Below are 15,814 nucleotides of genomic sequence, written 5' to 3' on the forward strand. Positions count from 1 at the left end.
CTAAGGAAAAGGGGGAAAAAATGGAGGACTGCGTTGTTTGGCGAAACAACGTGAAATGGTCGTTCTACCCCAAATGGGGTCCCAACCCACAAGTTGAGAACCACTGGACTAGATGACCTCCAAGGTCCCTTCCAACTTTATTATTATTATAACTAGATAACATCATGAATGCCAGCAGGGAGTGGGGTTTGCCCTCTGTTTATATACAGGTGGCTTATCCTGTCAGTGTTTGCGAGTTTCTTCTTGGCTGTTTACTATTTGATTTTCTGCATTGGAAGTTTCTTGACTAGATACTCTTTACTCAAACCACTTCTGTATAAAGAGAGAGCAAACCCCACTCTTCTAGCACTGATGTTACCTAGTTGGGTCATGAAACGTCTGCAAAAAAACCACCCAGCTCAGAGAGCATTAAGGACCACACACTACAAATAGGTCCTGGTGTCTCCTGGACTAGCTGCAACTGCTGGATGGTCTTCAAAGGCGGCCCCATGCAGAAATGCATCTTGGCCAAGCATAAAGATTATAATCTCCTTTGTAGGACATTTACTCTGAGATACCACTTGAGAAAGATGAATTGTAGAAAAAATCCTTTAATAAAATTGATGTAGCTTTCAAATAACAAGATGGCTTTTCTTCCCTGGACACACAGTCACTGACAGAAGAGCACAACACCAAGGCCAGGACCGTAAATTTACACAAGTCATTTGCCTAAGTATTGAATGGACAAATGTCACATTCTGTCTACAAGATTCAGAGGCACAATACGGGAACTCGCAGGAAAAATTGGGACTGGAGGCCAACCACAGGTTGCCTGCCTGCGAGCTAAAATATGCCCGATTCTTACCTGCCACTTATTTAGTTACGCTGTTAAACGACCGTAGCTCAGCTGCCCATCCTGAATGAATCCATTGTGGCCCCTTAAACCTGCCAAGCAGCAATTCAATACAAATATATATCTGCATATATGCACCCTAGCCATAAGTAGTCATCACAAGTATTTGTAGAGGCCGTTTCTCATCGGTTTGAAAAGAGCACCTCAGTTAAAAGTCCAGAGTCATTTTCTTCATTGTAGATAAAAAAAAAAAAAAATTAATTCCCCCCCCCCCCCAGCCTGTTTGGGCAATTTATCCTTTCCTTCCTGACATGTCAGTCTTCGAATTTAATGGATTTGGAGGCGTATTTGTCTATGTGTATACCGCATGGAGCACCGGACCGGAAGCCCAAGCCGATTCCTCGATGGTGCTTAAACTCCACAGCTTTCTTGAATTCTGCTTCTAGGTTTTGTTGCAGTACTTGCTCTCTGGGCCGGTCCAGAGCCATGTTTGATTGGTTAGCATTTGCTGGAGAACGCTGAGCTGGGGCTGAGGCTTTTTTCAATCCTCCCAGCAGTCTGTGAAATTTCGTCTTTTGTTCCGGAGTTTCAAATGCTGCTGTGCTCCACTGGCCCAAACGATTGTCCTGAAGAACAAGGGAGAAAACTTAGCAGGCTCAATTCTCTTTAAAAGTAAGAAGAGGTAGACCGGGGGTCTTCAAACTTGGCCCTTTTATGACTTGTGGACTTCAACTCCCAGAATTCCTCAGCCAGGCAGCTGAGGACTATCTGGTCAATCGTGAAAAGAAGAAAAAAAAAAAAATCCCAGTGACGGCTAGGCCCAAAAACTGCTGCTATTTGTGTTCCGTAATAAACAGGAAGAGTCCTTTTTGCACAAAGACACAATCGTTAATTCTCTTAAAGGAAATAGGGGGAGGACAGAAGGAAAATGCCCCTTTTCAGGATCAAAGAGGAGAGTTACCATTTGTCCAAAATCACACACTACTGATCTGCTTTCAGAATCTCTAAGGGTTGGGCTAATTGGCCCTGTGACACGACCTCAGGTTCCCAATCGGAGCAGAGATGGGTGGATCAAGTCAAGGACGTTGACTAGTGTGTGTTAAGCTTTTCAGCGTTGCTAAACAGCTCAGCTGAAACTGACCAAACAGAAAAGGGTGTGTGTGTGTGCGCTCACCAGTTCTTCCTTGGCAGTTTTGGTTTTGCCAGATTCCCGGTCGATCTCTTCTTGAAGCGCTTGCCGTCTCACCTGGAGCAAGAAAGAATGGATTTGATTTCGGTGCCCCGGTGGGAAAACGTCAGTAAACTTGGAAAGAGGCGTGACAACCATGCTTCTCAACCCTGACCACTTGAAGAGGTGTGGACTTGCCCAGCCAGCTTTGCTTTGCTGGCTGGGGAAGTCTGGGAGTTGGAAGTCCACCACCTCTTCAAGTGGCCAAGGTGGAGAAACACAGCGTTAAGGAATATTTCTTTTTGATCCAAAATAAAGGGCCTAGTTGATGCAATACAAGCGGACCGTACGCTGATATTATTTGAAGGGTCTCTGCGAAGGCAAAGCTAAGGAAAGCTGCACTGGCATAACCGGCTACCCTTTGAGGTTTAAAACGGCACTTAGGGAAACACAACCAAGCAAACCACACAATCTCTTCACAGAGGTCCTCAAATTCTCTGGTGTCCTGTTGTCCCCCCCCTTCCCCCTCCCAGTGCCTGCACTCACCGGCCAAACAGAATTTTCTCCGTAAAGAGGTTAGTGCAGATTGAGTGTACGTACAAGTGTATGCTGATTATTCTAATGAATCTAGCTGATTCTAAATAGGTGAGAAGGGAAGAGGTGGTGGAGGAGAAGGGGAAAAGCATTATCCAAAATCCCCTTCCATGTTGTTGTTGTTAATTGCGAAGTCGTGTCCGACCCATCGCGACCCCATGGACAACGTTCCTCCAGGTCTTCCTGTCCTCTACCATCTTCTGGAGTCCATTTAAGTTCACACCTACTGCTTCAGTGACTCCATCCAGCCATCTCATTCTCTGTCGTCCCCTTCTTCTATTGCCCTCAATCTTTCCCAGCATTAGGCTCTTCTCCAGTGAATCCTTCCTTCTCATTAGGTGGCCAAAGTACTTGAGTTTCAACTTCAGGATCTGGCCTTCTAAAGAGCAGTCGGGGTTGATCTCTTCTAGGACTGACCGGTTTGAACGCCTTGCAGTCCAAGGGACTCGCAGGAGTCTTCTCAAGCACCATAGTTCAAAGGCCTCCATTCTTTTGTGCTCAGCATTTCTTATGGTCCAACTTTCACAGCCATACATTGCAACTGGGAAAACCATGGCCTGGACTATACGCACTTTTGTTGGCAGGGTGATGTCTCTGCTTTTTAGTATGCTGTCTAGATTTGCCATAGCTTTCCTCCCCAGGAGCAAGCGTCATTTAATTTCTTGGCTGCAGTCCCCATCTGAGGTGATCTTGGAGCCCAGAAAAATAAAATCTGTCACTACCTCCATTTCTTCCATACAAAAACCCAATACAACTGAAGCACTGGACATCCCAAGAGGTCAGACGAGGTGATGGACACCCTGTCTCTCCTCTTTATTATCAAAACCAGCCCTCCTTTGACAAGGTCCCAACACAGCCACAAGATATTATTGTACCTTGTCTATCTTCACTTCATCACAGTTTCCTTGTCTGAATGCCACCAGCTTCACTTCGTCTTCCGCCTCCTGTTTCTTTTTTTTTTTAAAAAAAAGAGATAATACTGTTAAAAGAGATAATACTGTTGAAACCTCTTCAGGGTTGGGTACAGCAGGATAAAAACATTGTAATTCTCCCCAATCTGATGTCACGCTACATTTCCCGTGCACCCTACCAAATGGGATCCAAATCCTGACTGAGCTGTTCCACTCTTTAGCAGCCCTTGAATTCCAAACATTTTGGAAGCCTAAATAAGATTGTCATGCCGAAAAGGCCAGAGGATACATTTGATAGCCAATTCTTCTTCTTTCTATTAAACTGCTTGGGGTACAGGAGATTTGCGAAGCCACAAAAGGCCAAGAGATAATCCTACCCATCACAACAGCCTTTCTTGGACAGGGCAGATAAAAATAAAATTGTCCGAAGCTTTTCAGCGTTCTAAATGAAAAGGTTGCTAAGTGTACATTTGTGGAGGCATTTGAAATGCCAGCCTGAGCGTGAAATAGCTTGGACGTATTAAGACGCTTATTTGCACCACACCGGGGAGTTCAGTGCAAAGAATGGGATGGGCTTGGTGATATCTGGGCTGTGATTAAGTTGTGGGCATGATGGCTTCTCTGGGGAAGCGCCCCCTCTCCGTTATTACAGCTGAATGCAGTTATTCGATCAACCAACTCATCCCATCAACAAGGCAATCTTTAACCAGGAGCATTCCACCTTGGCAACTTTCAAGACTTGTGGACTTCCACTCCCAGAATTCCCCAGCCAGCCACGGGGAAGTGGAAATCCACAAATTCTGGGAGTTGAAATCCACAATATCTTAAAAGTTCTCAAGGTTCGGACACCCTTGATTTAAGCTCTTTTGCTTAAGGGGCTTTTTCTTGGCCTTCACAGCTGCTCAGAATATGAAACAAATATTTCCCCAGCCTCCTTCCAAGACCACAGGGGAAGCTGGAACGCAGACTTGAAGGATTCCACTTTCCTGCGAGGATTATAGGATTTAACGCAGCCTTTGCTTCCATAAACAGTCAGAAAACTGGAGCCCCTTTTCAAAGGGTTAGCCTAGCAAAATATTACCTGTAGTTTTTTGTTGTCGTTTTTCCTACGGCTTTCTCAAACTGCCAGGTTTCTGAGATGATGGCAACGCTGACTGTTTTTGTGCCAGAATTGCAGCGGATAGAAGCCTGGGGTTTTTTTTTAAAAGGCAGTTATTGAAAGCAGAGAAAGTTCTAAAGAATAAGTCAGCGATCTTTGGATTAGGGGGGGAACAGAGCTACTCTTCAACCACAATTGGAGAGGCTTCTGATTAATGATCAGGAATGTACCGCAAAGTGTCTCCTACTGCAGGTTGCCCTCTTATGTTTATTTTTCTTTGTCTGTTATTTTAGTCTGTGTGCTTTTGTAAAAAAGAAAGCCGCTTAGGTTACAATCTGCATTTGCGGCCTGAGGAGGGGGCTCCAAGGGCCACAAACAAGACTGAGGGGAGAGGGGGTTGGTTGGCTATCCTCTTATTAAAGGGAACTTGCCCCCCCCAAAAAAATGATACACAGCAGGTTTTCAATGTCTTTTATGAACCTCCCTGCAGGTATTCACAGAGGATCTTCCCTTCAAAGCTAGACCAATAAATTTAATCAATAAAATTCACAGCTGTTAAGGGAATCATGCAGTCGTTAAACAGATCCAGCTTCCTCCATTGACTTGGCTTTTCAGACGCCAGCTGAGAAGGTTGCAAAGGGTGACCACGTGATCCCGGGACGATGCAACCGTCCTAAGTACAAGCCAGTTGCCAAGTGCCCAAATTTTGATCACGTGACCACAGTGTGAGGACCAGCTGTCAGTCACTATTTTTCAATGCCATTAACTGCACAGACACAAAATGAATGGTTTGAAAGGTGAGGACTAGCTGTACTAGTACTACTATTTTAAGTCATGCTTTAGTCCCACTGAAATTAACGAAGTGCCAATTTAGTTCAGATCTAGCCCATAAATTTTTTTTAAAAAAAATTACCATCGGTCTTCTCCATTCCAAGTGCACTTCAGTTTCCTTTTTCTTCTTTGCTTTCTTCTTACTATCATGAGAGTTTTTAACTTTCTTGTTTTTTTTCTTTTTCTTGATCTGTTCTTGGCTGCCCTCAAATCCGTCACGGTCACCCCTCAGCACGCAATCTCGTTCCACTTTGTGCTTCTTCGCTTTCTTTCTCTTTTCCGTCCCTCCCGGTGCTCCCACCTTCGCTAAGATATCTTGGCCAGCTTCTGCAAAATGGCTTCCACCTCCAGTTTCTCTTTTCGCCTCTTTCTTGGCTGCCTTATTAACTTCTTTAGGGGCCTCGCAGACCCCCACCCCTTTCTTAGAGCCGCATTTTAGGCTATATTCACTCATAATATTGCAGCAGTTTTCCTGGAGCCTGGCTAAGGAGGCAAGAGAAGCAATACTTATTTTCTTCAGCTTCTTCTCCTTCTTCTTGGTGGCTTCGCCATCTTTTTCTGATTTACAGGCCAAATCTTCCTGTTGTTGCACATCAGCTTCCCTACTTTGGGCCACGTCTTCTTTTGAAATGCAGTTGCTGTTCTCTTGATCGCCCTTGTAGTAGTCAGGGTGTTTCTTCTTGACTTTTTCACCCACAACTTTCTGGCCAAGGGTCCTACGCTTTTTGTGACTGGAGAGCATTTCTTGCCAACTGGGTTTCAGTTTTCCTGAAATCTGTTTCACGGACACGTCACTGTCCCTGCTGTGTAAAAGCTCAGGGCTGGTAGATTTGTCTTTTCGTTTTTCCTTTTTCTTCTTTTTCCTTTTCATCATCGATTCTTGCCTGTCAACTTCACGAATACTCTTGCTGCATTTCTTACCCAGGTGAAAATGAATACCAAGCTGCCCTTCATCCACACCCTCAGAGTTTTGGAATTGTGTACAGAAAAGCTTTTGGTCTTTCTCTTTTTTGAACACCTTATTTCTTTTCTTGGCGTCTCTTAACAGTTCTGAATCCGAGCTGCTTTCAATAACCACGGGAGAGCTTGCACGGATTTCCTTCTTTGATTTGGAGTCTCTCTGTTTCTTCTTTGGATTTGGCCGTTCTGAACTGATTTCTTTTACCAACCATTTTATTTTTTTCCGCTTGGCTTTTTTGGCGAAATCTGAATAGCGTCGTTTGGGGCTTTCAATTATAACAACCTGGCCACAATTAGGATTTTCAGCTTTGTTCCTTTTCCTTGCTGTTTGCTCAGGATTCTTCATATTTTGGGGGGCTTCTCTGGAGGGGGGCACAAAAACACAAAAGATAAGAGGTTTTAAGATACAGGATTGCTACAAATGATGAACAATCTCCGCTTGTGAAGCAGCATACATATATCACAACACATATGCAAAGGCAATTATTTGGAACAGAATGCTAAACAAGGCCAGTGTCTTTTCAAAGTACAGGCAACTTACGACCACAATGGAGCCCAAAATTTCTGTCGCTAATCAAGACCGTTGAGAAGTGAGTTGTGGCCACCTTAATTACCTTTTTTTGCCACAGTTAAGCAAATCACTGCAGTTGTTAAGTGAATCGTGCAGTCGTTAAGCAAAACTGGCTTCCTCCATTGGCTTTGCTTGTCAGAAGTTGGCTGGGAAGATCGCAAGTGGCAATCACGTGGCCCTGGGACACTGCAACCGTCATAAGTACATGCCAGTTGCCAAGAATATACCTAATACTCCTTCCTCTTCTCCCCACAAGAACAACTCTGTGAGGTGGGTTGGGCTGAGAGAGGACTGGCCCAAAGTCATCTAGTTGGCTTCCAAGGCAGGACTAGAACTCACTGTCTCCTGGTGATTGACCTAAGTCACCTAGCTGGCTTTTATGCTTAAGGAGGGACTAGAACTCACCATCTCCTAGTTATTGGCCCAAAGTCACTCAGCTGGCTTTCATGCCTAGGGCAGAACTAGAACTCACGTCTCCTGCTTTCCAGCCTCCCCCAGAAAATACTATTTTACAAAGGGTGCAAAATACAAGCACTGTAAAGGTGCATTCACGGAGGGAGCTGCGCAGGACCCCGCAGCTGCACCGCTGATCGGATCTGTTTTGAACCCAAAGGCGCTCTGCACACGCCCCAAGGCACTCACCCACCCAGGATCCCCTGCCAGACCCCAGCAGTCCTGCAAGAGCCGGAGTAAAATGCCCGGGGAACCCTCCCCCAACCTGGCGCCCCCGCAGCCCACCCACCAAAAAGCCCCCTCCCCACTCACCTCGCGCCCCTTCCCACGCGGCCACGCGGGAGACCCTGCACTTCCTCTCCCGCGTGGGGGGGAGGCAGCTCTTCCCGCCTCGACCCGGAAGTGAAAAAGCGGCGGGAGCCCCGTGGCCTAGAGACGCGGCTTGCCGTCGCCTAGCAACGGCTTCCTCGCTCGCTCGCGCCCTTCCATGGCCGCCGTCGCTGAGGAGGCTCCGCTGCGGAGCCTCTGGGAGGAGATTTGCGCAGGTGGGGAGGGGCGGAGATGGAAGTCGCTAGCCGGGGGGCTTCTGGAGGGGCTTTGCCGAAGTGTGGGGGGGCCGTGGGGGGGTCCCCGGGGTGTTGATGGTGGGGAAAGTATCCCAAATCCTTTTTTTTTGACTTAGGGATGCTGGCGGCAAAACTGTGAGCGACCAGCAGGTGGCGGCAGAGAGACCCAGGAAAGTTTGCAGGACTTTTTTTCTGGGCCTCCAAAACTGAGCAGCCCAGCTCGCCCCTCCAAAGGGCGTGCATAGATGTGTGCGCGTGCAAAAGGGTCTACGTGTGTGTGCGCGTGTGCAAACGGGCGTGTTCCTCCTTCGGGAGACAAGGCTGACTGGGCAGCAGAAATAGAAGTCCGTGCCCACAACGTTTTTATTGCAAAGACACCCCCCCCCCTTCCAAAGGGAATGCGACAGCCTTGGTTCCTTTCAGCTTTGGTTCATGCAATGTTCCTCGAACTTGGCCGCCCTAAAGCATGTGGACTTCGACTCCCAGAATTCCCCAGGCGCTTGGGGATTTCTGGGAGTTGAAGCCCACATGTCTTCCAGCCGCCAAGTTTGAGAAACACTGAATTAGTGTTTGTGCATTCCCGTGCTTAGATTAGATTTGATTAGTGGCCAGATTAAGATTTGATTAGTGCCTTGGAGCCAGTCTTGAGTTACCAGAAATAGCATGCATTTCTATTATTTCAAAGCAGGTATTTTAGCCTTAATTGGATAAATTGGTTTTGCATTCCTTTGTTTTCCTTTTAACACGGTAGCTTATCATTTTCTTTAAAAGTTCAACCAGAAAAAAATATTTTCCCTATTTTATCTCTAATCTATAAATAAATCTTTAAAGCCTGGCTATCCTAATTGAGCCAGAGAAATCCTTTAAGAGCTTCCAGAAACAGCAACAAATTAAAAACCTTGATCTTTCATCCTTCAAATAGGATTCCACAAGTTAATTTCTTATCCTTTTCTCTTTGTCCTTTTCATTTTCTCTTTCACTTTCTTGGAAACAAACAAACAAACAAAAGAATTCGAAGCCCAGCAGCCTGTTCATCCAGATCATTTGGAAAAGAAAGAGGTACCTCCACCTGCCTTACAGGTAAAAAAAAAAAAAATCCAGATGGTGGTTCTCTTCAGCTTCTTGAAAAAATAATTCTGGAACTCTTTTATGCTCTTTAAAAAAAACACGAGAGGATAAATATTACATACAACGTTGCCAAAAGATTGTTATTATAGATACACGGGCCACTTGCACAGAAACACTGAAAGCTTACAATGTTTGAGGTATTTTAGTTTCAATGGGGGAAAAAAAAACAGACTGTTCTACAAGCAAGATATGCGTGTGGCTGGGGATTCTGAGAGTTGAAGCCTACAAAGAAGCCTTAAAATGTCAGTTAAAGGGCTCAGGGTACTCCAAATTGGGAATCCTGGCTTGTAGTGTCTTTCCAAACCAACATTGCCTACCAGGGTTTGTCCTGAGCTTCTGAGCTATTCAGCAACCCTGATTGGTAATCCCTCCACGTGATTTTTCTCCAGCTTTGCCTGAAGATGCCAGAAGCTGAATTTAGATATTTCTGCATGCATGTCTACCACTAAGGGCTAGCCCATCCCTATGTAGCAAATCTCATTTTGCAGCTTGCCCATTATATGTCTTAATATGAACTGACAAGCTCAGTTCACTGCAGCCAGCTTCCTCCTTACAAATCAGCCCTCTTGAGCTGCACTTGGCTCTTGTTTTCTCTGTGTTCTTACATATTTCAGTTTCTGGTCTTAATCAGAAGAATTGCGAGTCTCCCTAAGTTTTGTAATCCCCTTTTTCCCCATCTAAAAAAAAAAAAATCCTAGAATCCTTATTATTAAGAACTGTTTTTTTTTCTCCTAATGATCATTTAATGATTGTTTTTCCCCCACAATGAAGCTTGGGATGACATATATATGGCTTTTTAAATATATACACTATAAATTCCTGACCTTATAAGTTTGGCTAATGCCTGGATCAAACCAAGGAACCTAAGCCTCAATCCGGGAGGATATTCCAGATACATTTCTAACCCTTAGATCAGTGATGGCGAACCTTTTAGAGACCGAGTGCCCAAACTGCAACCCAAAACCCACTTATGCATCGTTGAGTGCCGGGTAGGTGTGGCCCATTGGGTGGGCATGGCCGCAGTGGTAATGGCAGACTGGGTGGGACTAAAAAGTTCAGTCAATCAGTTCCAACTTTGCAAGATCTTTTTTTTTCCCGCGAGAAGTTGAAATTGACTGATTGAACCTTTTTTTTTTTTTTTTACACACAGCGGCAGAGGCCTAAAGCGAAAAGGTTTTATAAAACCCAGCTGAAGGCCTAGGACTGGGGCGACGTGTGCGTGCCCACAGAGAGGGCTCTGAGTGCCGCCTCTGGCACCCGTGCCATAGGTTCTCCACCACTGCCTTAGATCAAACTTGCCTGAGGCACATTTCATATATATAGTTTCATCCTCCAGAATTCCCCAAGGTGGCTGGGGAATTCTGGGAGTTAAGACATACCATACATGTAGAAGGTATCCAGTCAGAGAAATTATCATTAAAGTGTAGGGTCCTTGGTGCTCTTTGAGCTTGGTTGTTTTTTTTTCCTGTCTTTCTGACCCAAGTAAGTAACATCATCAGTGCTAGAAAGCAGTGGGGTTTGGTCTCTGTTTATCTTCCCTGTCAGTGTTGGTGGGAGCATTATTGGTGATTCCTTGATTAGGCTGTTGTTTTCTGTTTCTTTGCCTCAACTGGTAGTTTCTTGATTGGGGTGTTGTTTACTGCTACATTGTTGGTCTAGTGTTAATCTTAGTATTAATCTTTGCTTATTTGGGTCTTGATTGCTATTGAGGAGGTGTTCTGTTAAAGTAAGTAAACTGACCAAGGTTAACAAAATAAACAATAAACAATCAGGGAACTACCAAAAAGGAAATGCCCCCACCAACACTGATATAAACAGAGAGCAAACTCCACACTTTCTAGTACTGATGATGTTACCTAGTTGGGTCGTGAAAAGTCTGCAAGAAAACCACCAAGCTCAGAAAGCACCAAGGATCCCACAGGTCAACCCTGAGCTACACATATTAAAGAATTATCCTCAGTTGCACTGAGAGGAAGTACAAATCAAACTTTCCTCCCTTTTTTGTTCTTCAACTCGTGTATTTAAGTATTCATTTAAATTGGAGCAGGGTGTTCACCTCCTTGTTTTTGCTTTTGAACAGGTTCCTGCAGACGTTGGGCCACTGCCAGATTTGAAAGGGGATGACAGCAGATCCGTGATTACTGACGAAGTGCTCTCCCAGAAGACCCTGTCTCTTCTTTCCGAACTGGTCCCTCCTGAGCTTCCTGACCTAAAAACATGTAAGTCGTCCTTGCAGCTTATCTTCCTTTTATCTGAACCACAGAGCTGATTATTTACAACAGGGGTCTTCAAACTTGGCCCTTTGATGACTTGTGGACTTCAACTCCCAGAATTCCTCAGCCAGGCACTGCCTGGCTGAGGAATTTTGGGAGTTGAAGTCCACAAGTCATCAAAGGGCCAAGTTTGAAGACCCCTGCTTTAGAGGATCTGTGGAATAAGAACTATAGAAAGCAAGGGTCTTCAAACTTGGCCTTTTGATGACTTGTGGATTTTAACTCCCAGACACGCTGGCTGAGGAATTCTGGGAGTTGAAGTCCACAAGTCATCAAAGGGCCAAGTTTGAAGACCCCTGGTTTATATGACAGGTAAATGGAACAGACTTAATATTTACATGGTTGTAAAAACAAATGTCGGTCTTTCCAGGTAGTCCCAGGGACTTCTTGGAATGCTACATTTTCCCAGTGCTTCTTCCTGGGATGGTCGAACTTTTGCATCAAGCTAAGAAAGAAAGATGCTTTGAGGTGAGTCCCAAAACTGTTTCCGGAAGGGTGTGACTTTCCAGACTGCCGGATCAGCTTGACAAAGCCACACCTCGATGGCTTTTGTAGGAGACAGACTAGAATATCTCCAAGGACCCTTCCAACTCTGTTACTCTGTTACGACCAGGCTGAGCCCGAGGGAAGGGTCAAACACGTAATCAGTCTGGTGTCCCTCCACACCGACAGGTCCAGCACACTTTGAATTCCTTTGACTCTCACCTATCATAAATTCTCCTTGGCCGTTAGTAGTTCAGGTTCTTGCAGAGAGCTGGCAGTAAACTGGCATTCATTTGAACAATCCTGGTTCCTGGTTTCTTCCAGGTCTGGGATGAAGGGATCAGAAACAGTGGTTGGGGAATTCTGGGAGTTGAAGTGCCCCCATCTCAAAGTTGCTGAGTTTGAGAAACACAGCACATATTCAAGACGAACAGTATTTAATATTTATTTGTTAAATATTTGTAGGGGTGTGGGTCTATACCAGAGGTAGGCAACCTTGGCTCTTTTATGACTCGCGGACTTCAACTCCCAGAATTCCTGAGCCAACCTAGCTCATCATGGAAACCTCCCTGGCTGGCTCAGGAATTCTGGGAGTTGAAGTCCACGAGTCATAAAAGAGCCAAGGTTGCCTACCCCTGGTCTATACATATGTTGTGTATAGTATGTTTTAGGTGTGTGTCATGTATGTGTTTCACTTTGAGAGCGGGCAACTAAATCTCATTTTTTGATGTGTGCCATTGTGCCCAGTAAAAAAAATGACAATAAAGGTTATCTTATCTTATCTTATCATCTTATCTTATATCTTATCTATCTTAGTATAAAGCAGTGTTTCTCAACCTTGACCATTTTAAGGCATGTGGACTTCAACTCCCAGAATTCCACAGCCAGCAATGCTGGCTGTGGAATTCTGGGAGTTGAAGTCCACATGCCTTAAAATGGTCAAGGTTGAGAAACACTGGTATAAAGGTAGTCCTTGACTTACAACAAGTCATTGGTTCATTTAACAACTGCAGCATTCACTTAAAGACGGCTACAGCAAAAAGTTATAAAATCATGGTTATGTGACAGCTGTCATGCTTTATGACTTACGATCGTGATGGGCAAACTCTGTTAGGATGTAAAACAAAGACTACCTCTACCTTGTTATTTAGAAACCTTCAGCCCTGCAGCTAAATCTTTTCAAGCAGCTGTTCTTCCCAGCATCCCATTAGTGGGCTTGAAAGGCTGCTTCCCTGCAGGTTTAATAACGGCTTTTAGGGAAACTAACCTTATTAAGCCTTCATTTCCATTTTTACTTCTTTGTTGTTTTTTTCTGGACTGGCTTTTCATAGTTAAGATGCAGCAATTAACGCTAGTTTCATCGCCGATTGGCACTTAGTCTGTGAGATGCATTTCGAAAAGACCGATGCATGTTTAAGGAGGGCTGAGCAAGCAGCACTGGGGGCTTTCCAGAATTTGATTTTTACAGGCGGTCCTTGATTTACAACAGTTTGTTGAGTCGAGGTGGCGCAGCAGTTAGAGTGCAGTACTGCAGGCCACTTTAGCTGACTGTGTTCAGCAGGTCAGCGGTTCAAATCTCACCGGCTCAAGGTTGACTCAGCCTTCCGTCCTTCCGAGGTAGGTAAAATGAGGACCCAGATTGTTGGGGGCAATGTAAATATATATATACATTGCTTACTGGTGTACACCGCTTAGAGAGTGCTTGCACTTAAAGCGGTATATAAGTCTCATAAATAAATAAATAAATAAAATAAAATAAATAAATAAACTGAAGTTACAGCGGCCCCGAATAAAGGGAGATATGATGTTTTTCACACTGACGACCGTTGCAGCATCCCTGCGATCACGTGATCACAGTTCAGAGGTTTGGCAACTCACTCATGTTTATGACGGTTGCCGTGTCCCAGGGTCATGTGATCCCCTTTTGTGATCTTCTGACAAGCAAAGTCAATGGGGAATGCCGGATTCACTTAACAACCGTATTACTGACTTAACTGCAGTGATTCACTTAACGTCTGCAGTAAGAAAGGAGGTAAAATGGGGCAAAACTCACTTCACAACGGTCTCATTTAGCGACCAAAATGTTGGGCTCAATTGTGGTCGTAACACAAGGACTATCTGTATTGTATTAACACAAAATGAATCTTTATGAGAGGTGGCCAATGAACTAGGCCAGGGGTAGGCAACCTTGGCTCTTTTATGACTCGTGGACTTCAACTCCCAGAATTCCTGAGCCAGCATGGCTCAGCTTGGAAACCTCTCCCTTTCCCCTCAACATGGCTGGCTCAGGAATTCTGGGAGTTGAAGTCCACGAGTCATAAAAGAGCCAAGGTTGCCTACCCCTGACCTAAGCAAATCAAAAAGTCTGCAAAACTTAAGTTGTGATGGCGCCTCACAACTTCTTCCACTCCGAAGAGGGGCTTCATCGCAAACCCTCATCATCCTTAGCCAGCAGGAGGCTGGCAATGGATGATGGGATTTGAAGTCCTATTCAGCCAGAACGGCGGTTCTTGAGTTTTAAGAGCACAGCAAAGCCGCTACTTCCAAAATATCCCGAGGCTAAAAGCAGGATTGGCAGTCATAAAAACAAGCGAGCGTGGGTGCGTTTGTGTGAGTGAGGTTGTGTGTTTTATGAGAAGTCCTGCACTGTGTAAAAGTGTCTGTGGCAGCAGTGGGCGTCTCCGTAAAATAAAGCAGACAGGGTGGTGGAATTATCTTATGCCCTGCATTGTGTTCCAGAGGGCAACACAAACACAGCCGAGAATGGGAGATTATTCTCCTTGTGGAAAATAGCAGGCAGCCCATCTGCCACTGAACAATGCACATTGTTAGGGAGGTTTCCTGTGCACATCCGGGGGTGCTTAACCCAGCCCAGCTGTGCTCAGAACCGGCCTCCTTGCCTTCTTTAAAGACAGTCAGAGCCTGAAAAATAAATACCGTAAGGCTGTTAGCCTTTTGTCGCCACGGTTCCTAAGCAAATCGCTGCGGTTGTTAAGTGAATCGTGTCATTAAGCGAATCCAGCTTTCCCGTTCACTTCGCTTGTGGGAAGGTCGCAGGTGGCGATCACATGACCCCAGGATGCCCTCTGCGTCGTAAAGACAGAGTGCCCAAATTTTGATCATTCGATGGTGGGGATGCTGTGTGAAGGTCGTAAGTGCAAGAACCAGGTCATAAGTCCCTTTTTTCCAGTGCCATTGTAAATCAGTGTTTCTCAACCTTGACCATTTTAAGGCATGTGGACTTCAACTCCCAGAATTCCACAGCCAGCAATGCTGGCTGTGGAATTCTGGGAGTTGAAGTCCACATGCCTTAAAATGGTCAAGGTTGAGAAACACTGTTGTAAATGGTTACAAGTCGGGACCCCTTATACTCCTCTGTGGGATGCAGGGATATCTATGTACAACTGCCGTAATAACATAACTCCCATTGATGCAATGACCGCACGTAAATATAATCATTTGCACGAATATTTATGTCCCACCTTTTATTATTTTGAACAACAACTCAAGAGGAGAAACACACACAATACTCCTTCCTGCCTCCTATTTACCCCACAACAACCACTCTGTGAGGTGGGTTGGGCCGAGAAGAGAGGGTCCGGCGTGGTCCTATCCTTCCTTGCCGTCCTGTGAATGCCCACAGTTTTTTTGTCTGTTGAACGTGGCTGTTTCCATCTCAGCATGCCCTTTGGAGAAAAAGCAGAATAAAAATAAAAAGTCCCTATCAGTTTTCATCATTGTTCTCCTGAATTTGGTGTCTCTTCTGTTCTTCCAGAGGAAACAGACAAGATTTATCGCCCTTGATTTCCTCACGGAGTGGTTATACAAGTAAGTTTCTTGCTCAGGGTTAAGTATTTGAAAATAATTCCGTTACTTCCCCCCCCGCCTCCATGAGACCAATGCAGAGAGTCCTTGACTTAATAATACTTCGTTTAGTGACCGTTG

At 45.1% G+C, this 15,814-nt stretch overlaps 2 protein-coding genes across 8 annotated transcripts in view; one reads left to right on the forward strand and one right to left on the reverse strand.

The window, feature by feature from the left end:
* Positions 1-570: 570 nt before the first annotated feature.
* Positions 571-7,850, reverse strand: KNOP1 (lysine rich nucleolar protein 1). The gene is made up of 5 exons (XM_039360404.1): positions 7,732-7,850; positions 5,518-6,757; positions 3,470-3,544; positions 2,007-2,078; positions 571-1,458 (listed from the first exon to the last, which is right to left on the reverse strand). Exons 2-5 carry the CDS (start codon positions 6,739-6,741, stop codon positions 1,147-1,149), a joined length of 1,683 nt encoding a protein of 560 aa, XP_039216338.1. The 5' UTR covers positions 6,742-6,757; positions 7,732-7,850; the 3' UTR covers positions 571-1,146.
* IQCK (IQ motif containing K) overlaps positions 7,804-15,814 on the forward strand; it is a 61,165-nt gene continuing 53,154 nt past the window's right edge. For all 7 annotated transcript variants that reach the window (XM_039360410.1, XM_039360413.1, XM_039360411.1 and 4 more), the window contains exons 1-5: positions 7,804-7,964; positions 8,995-9,065; positions 11,194-11,332; positions 11,757-11,854; positions 15,645-15,697. In XM_039360410.1, the coding sequence (XP_039216344.1) occupies positions 7,907-7,964; positions 8,995-9,065; positions 11,194-11,332; positions 11,757-11,854; positions 15,645-15,697 (419 nt within the window). In that variant the 5' untranslated portion in view covers positions 7,804-7,906. The remainder of the gene's footprint in view (positions 7,965-8,994; positions 9,066-11,193; positions 11,333-11,756; positions 11,855-15,644; positions 15,698-15,814) is intronic.

The sequence above is a fragment of the Crotalus tigris genome, unplaced genomic scaffold (genome assembly GCF_016545835.1).
Source record: "Crotalus tigris isolate CLP2741 ecotype Arizona unplaced genomic scaffold, ASM1654583v1 scf7180000019173.45859301935:6455823, whole genome shotgun sequence".
Classification (NCBI taxonomy): domain Eukaryota; kingdom Metazoa; phylum Chordata; class Lepidosauria; order Squamata; family Viperidae; genus Crotalus; species Crotalus tigris.

Bases quoted from the DNA above. Each gene is read 5' to 3' on its own strand.
- KNOP1 (XM_039360404.1), bottom strand. From the start codon at position 6,741: ATGAAGAATCCTGAGCAAACAGCAAGGAAAAGGAACAAAGCTGAAAAT. The intron at 3,545-5,517 runs GTAATTTTTTTT...AAAAAAAAAAAG, and splicing joins TGGAATGGAGAAGACCGATG to AAACAGGAGGCGGAAGACGA. The intron at 2,079-3,469 runs GTACAATAATAT...TTCTTGCTCCAG, and splicing joins ATGAAGTGAAGATAGACAAG to GTGAGACGGCAAGCGCTTCA.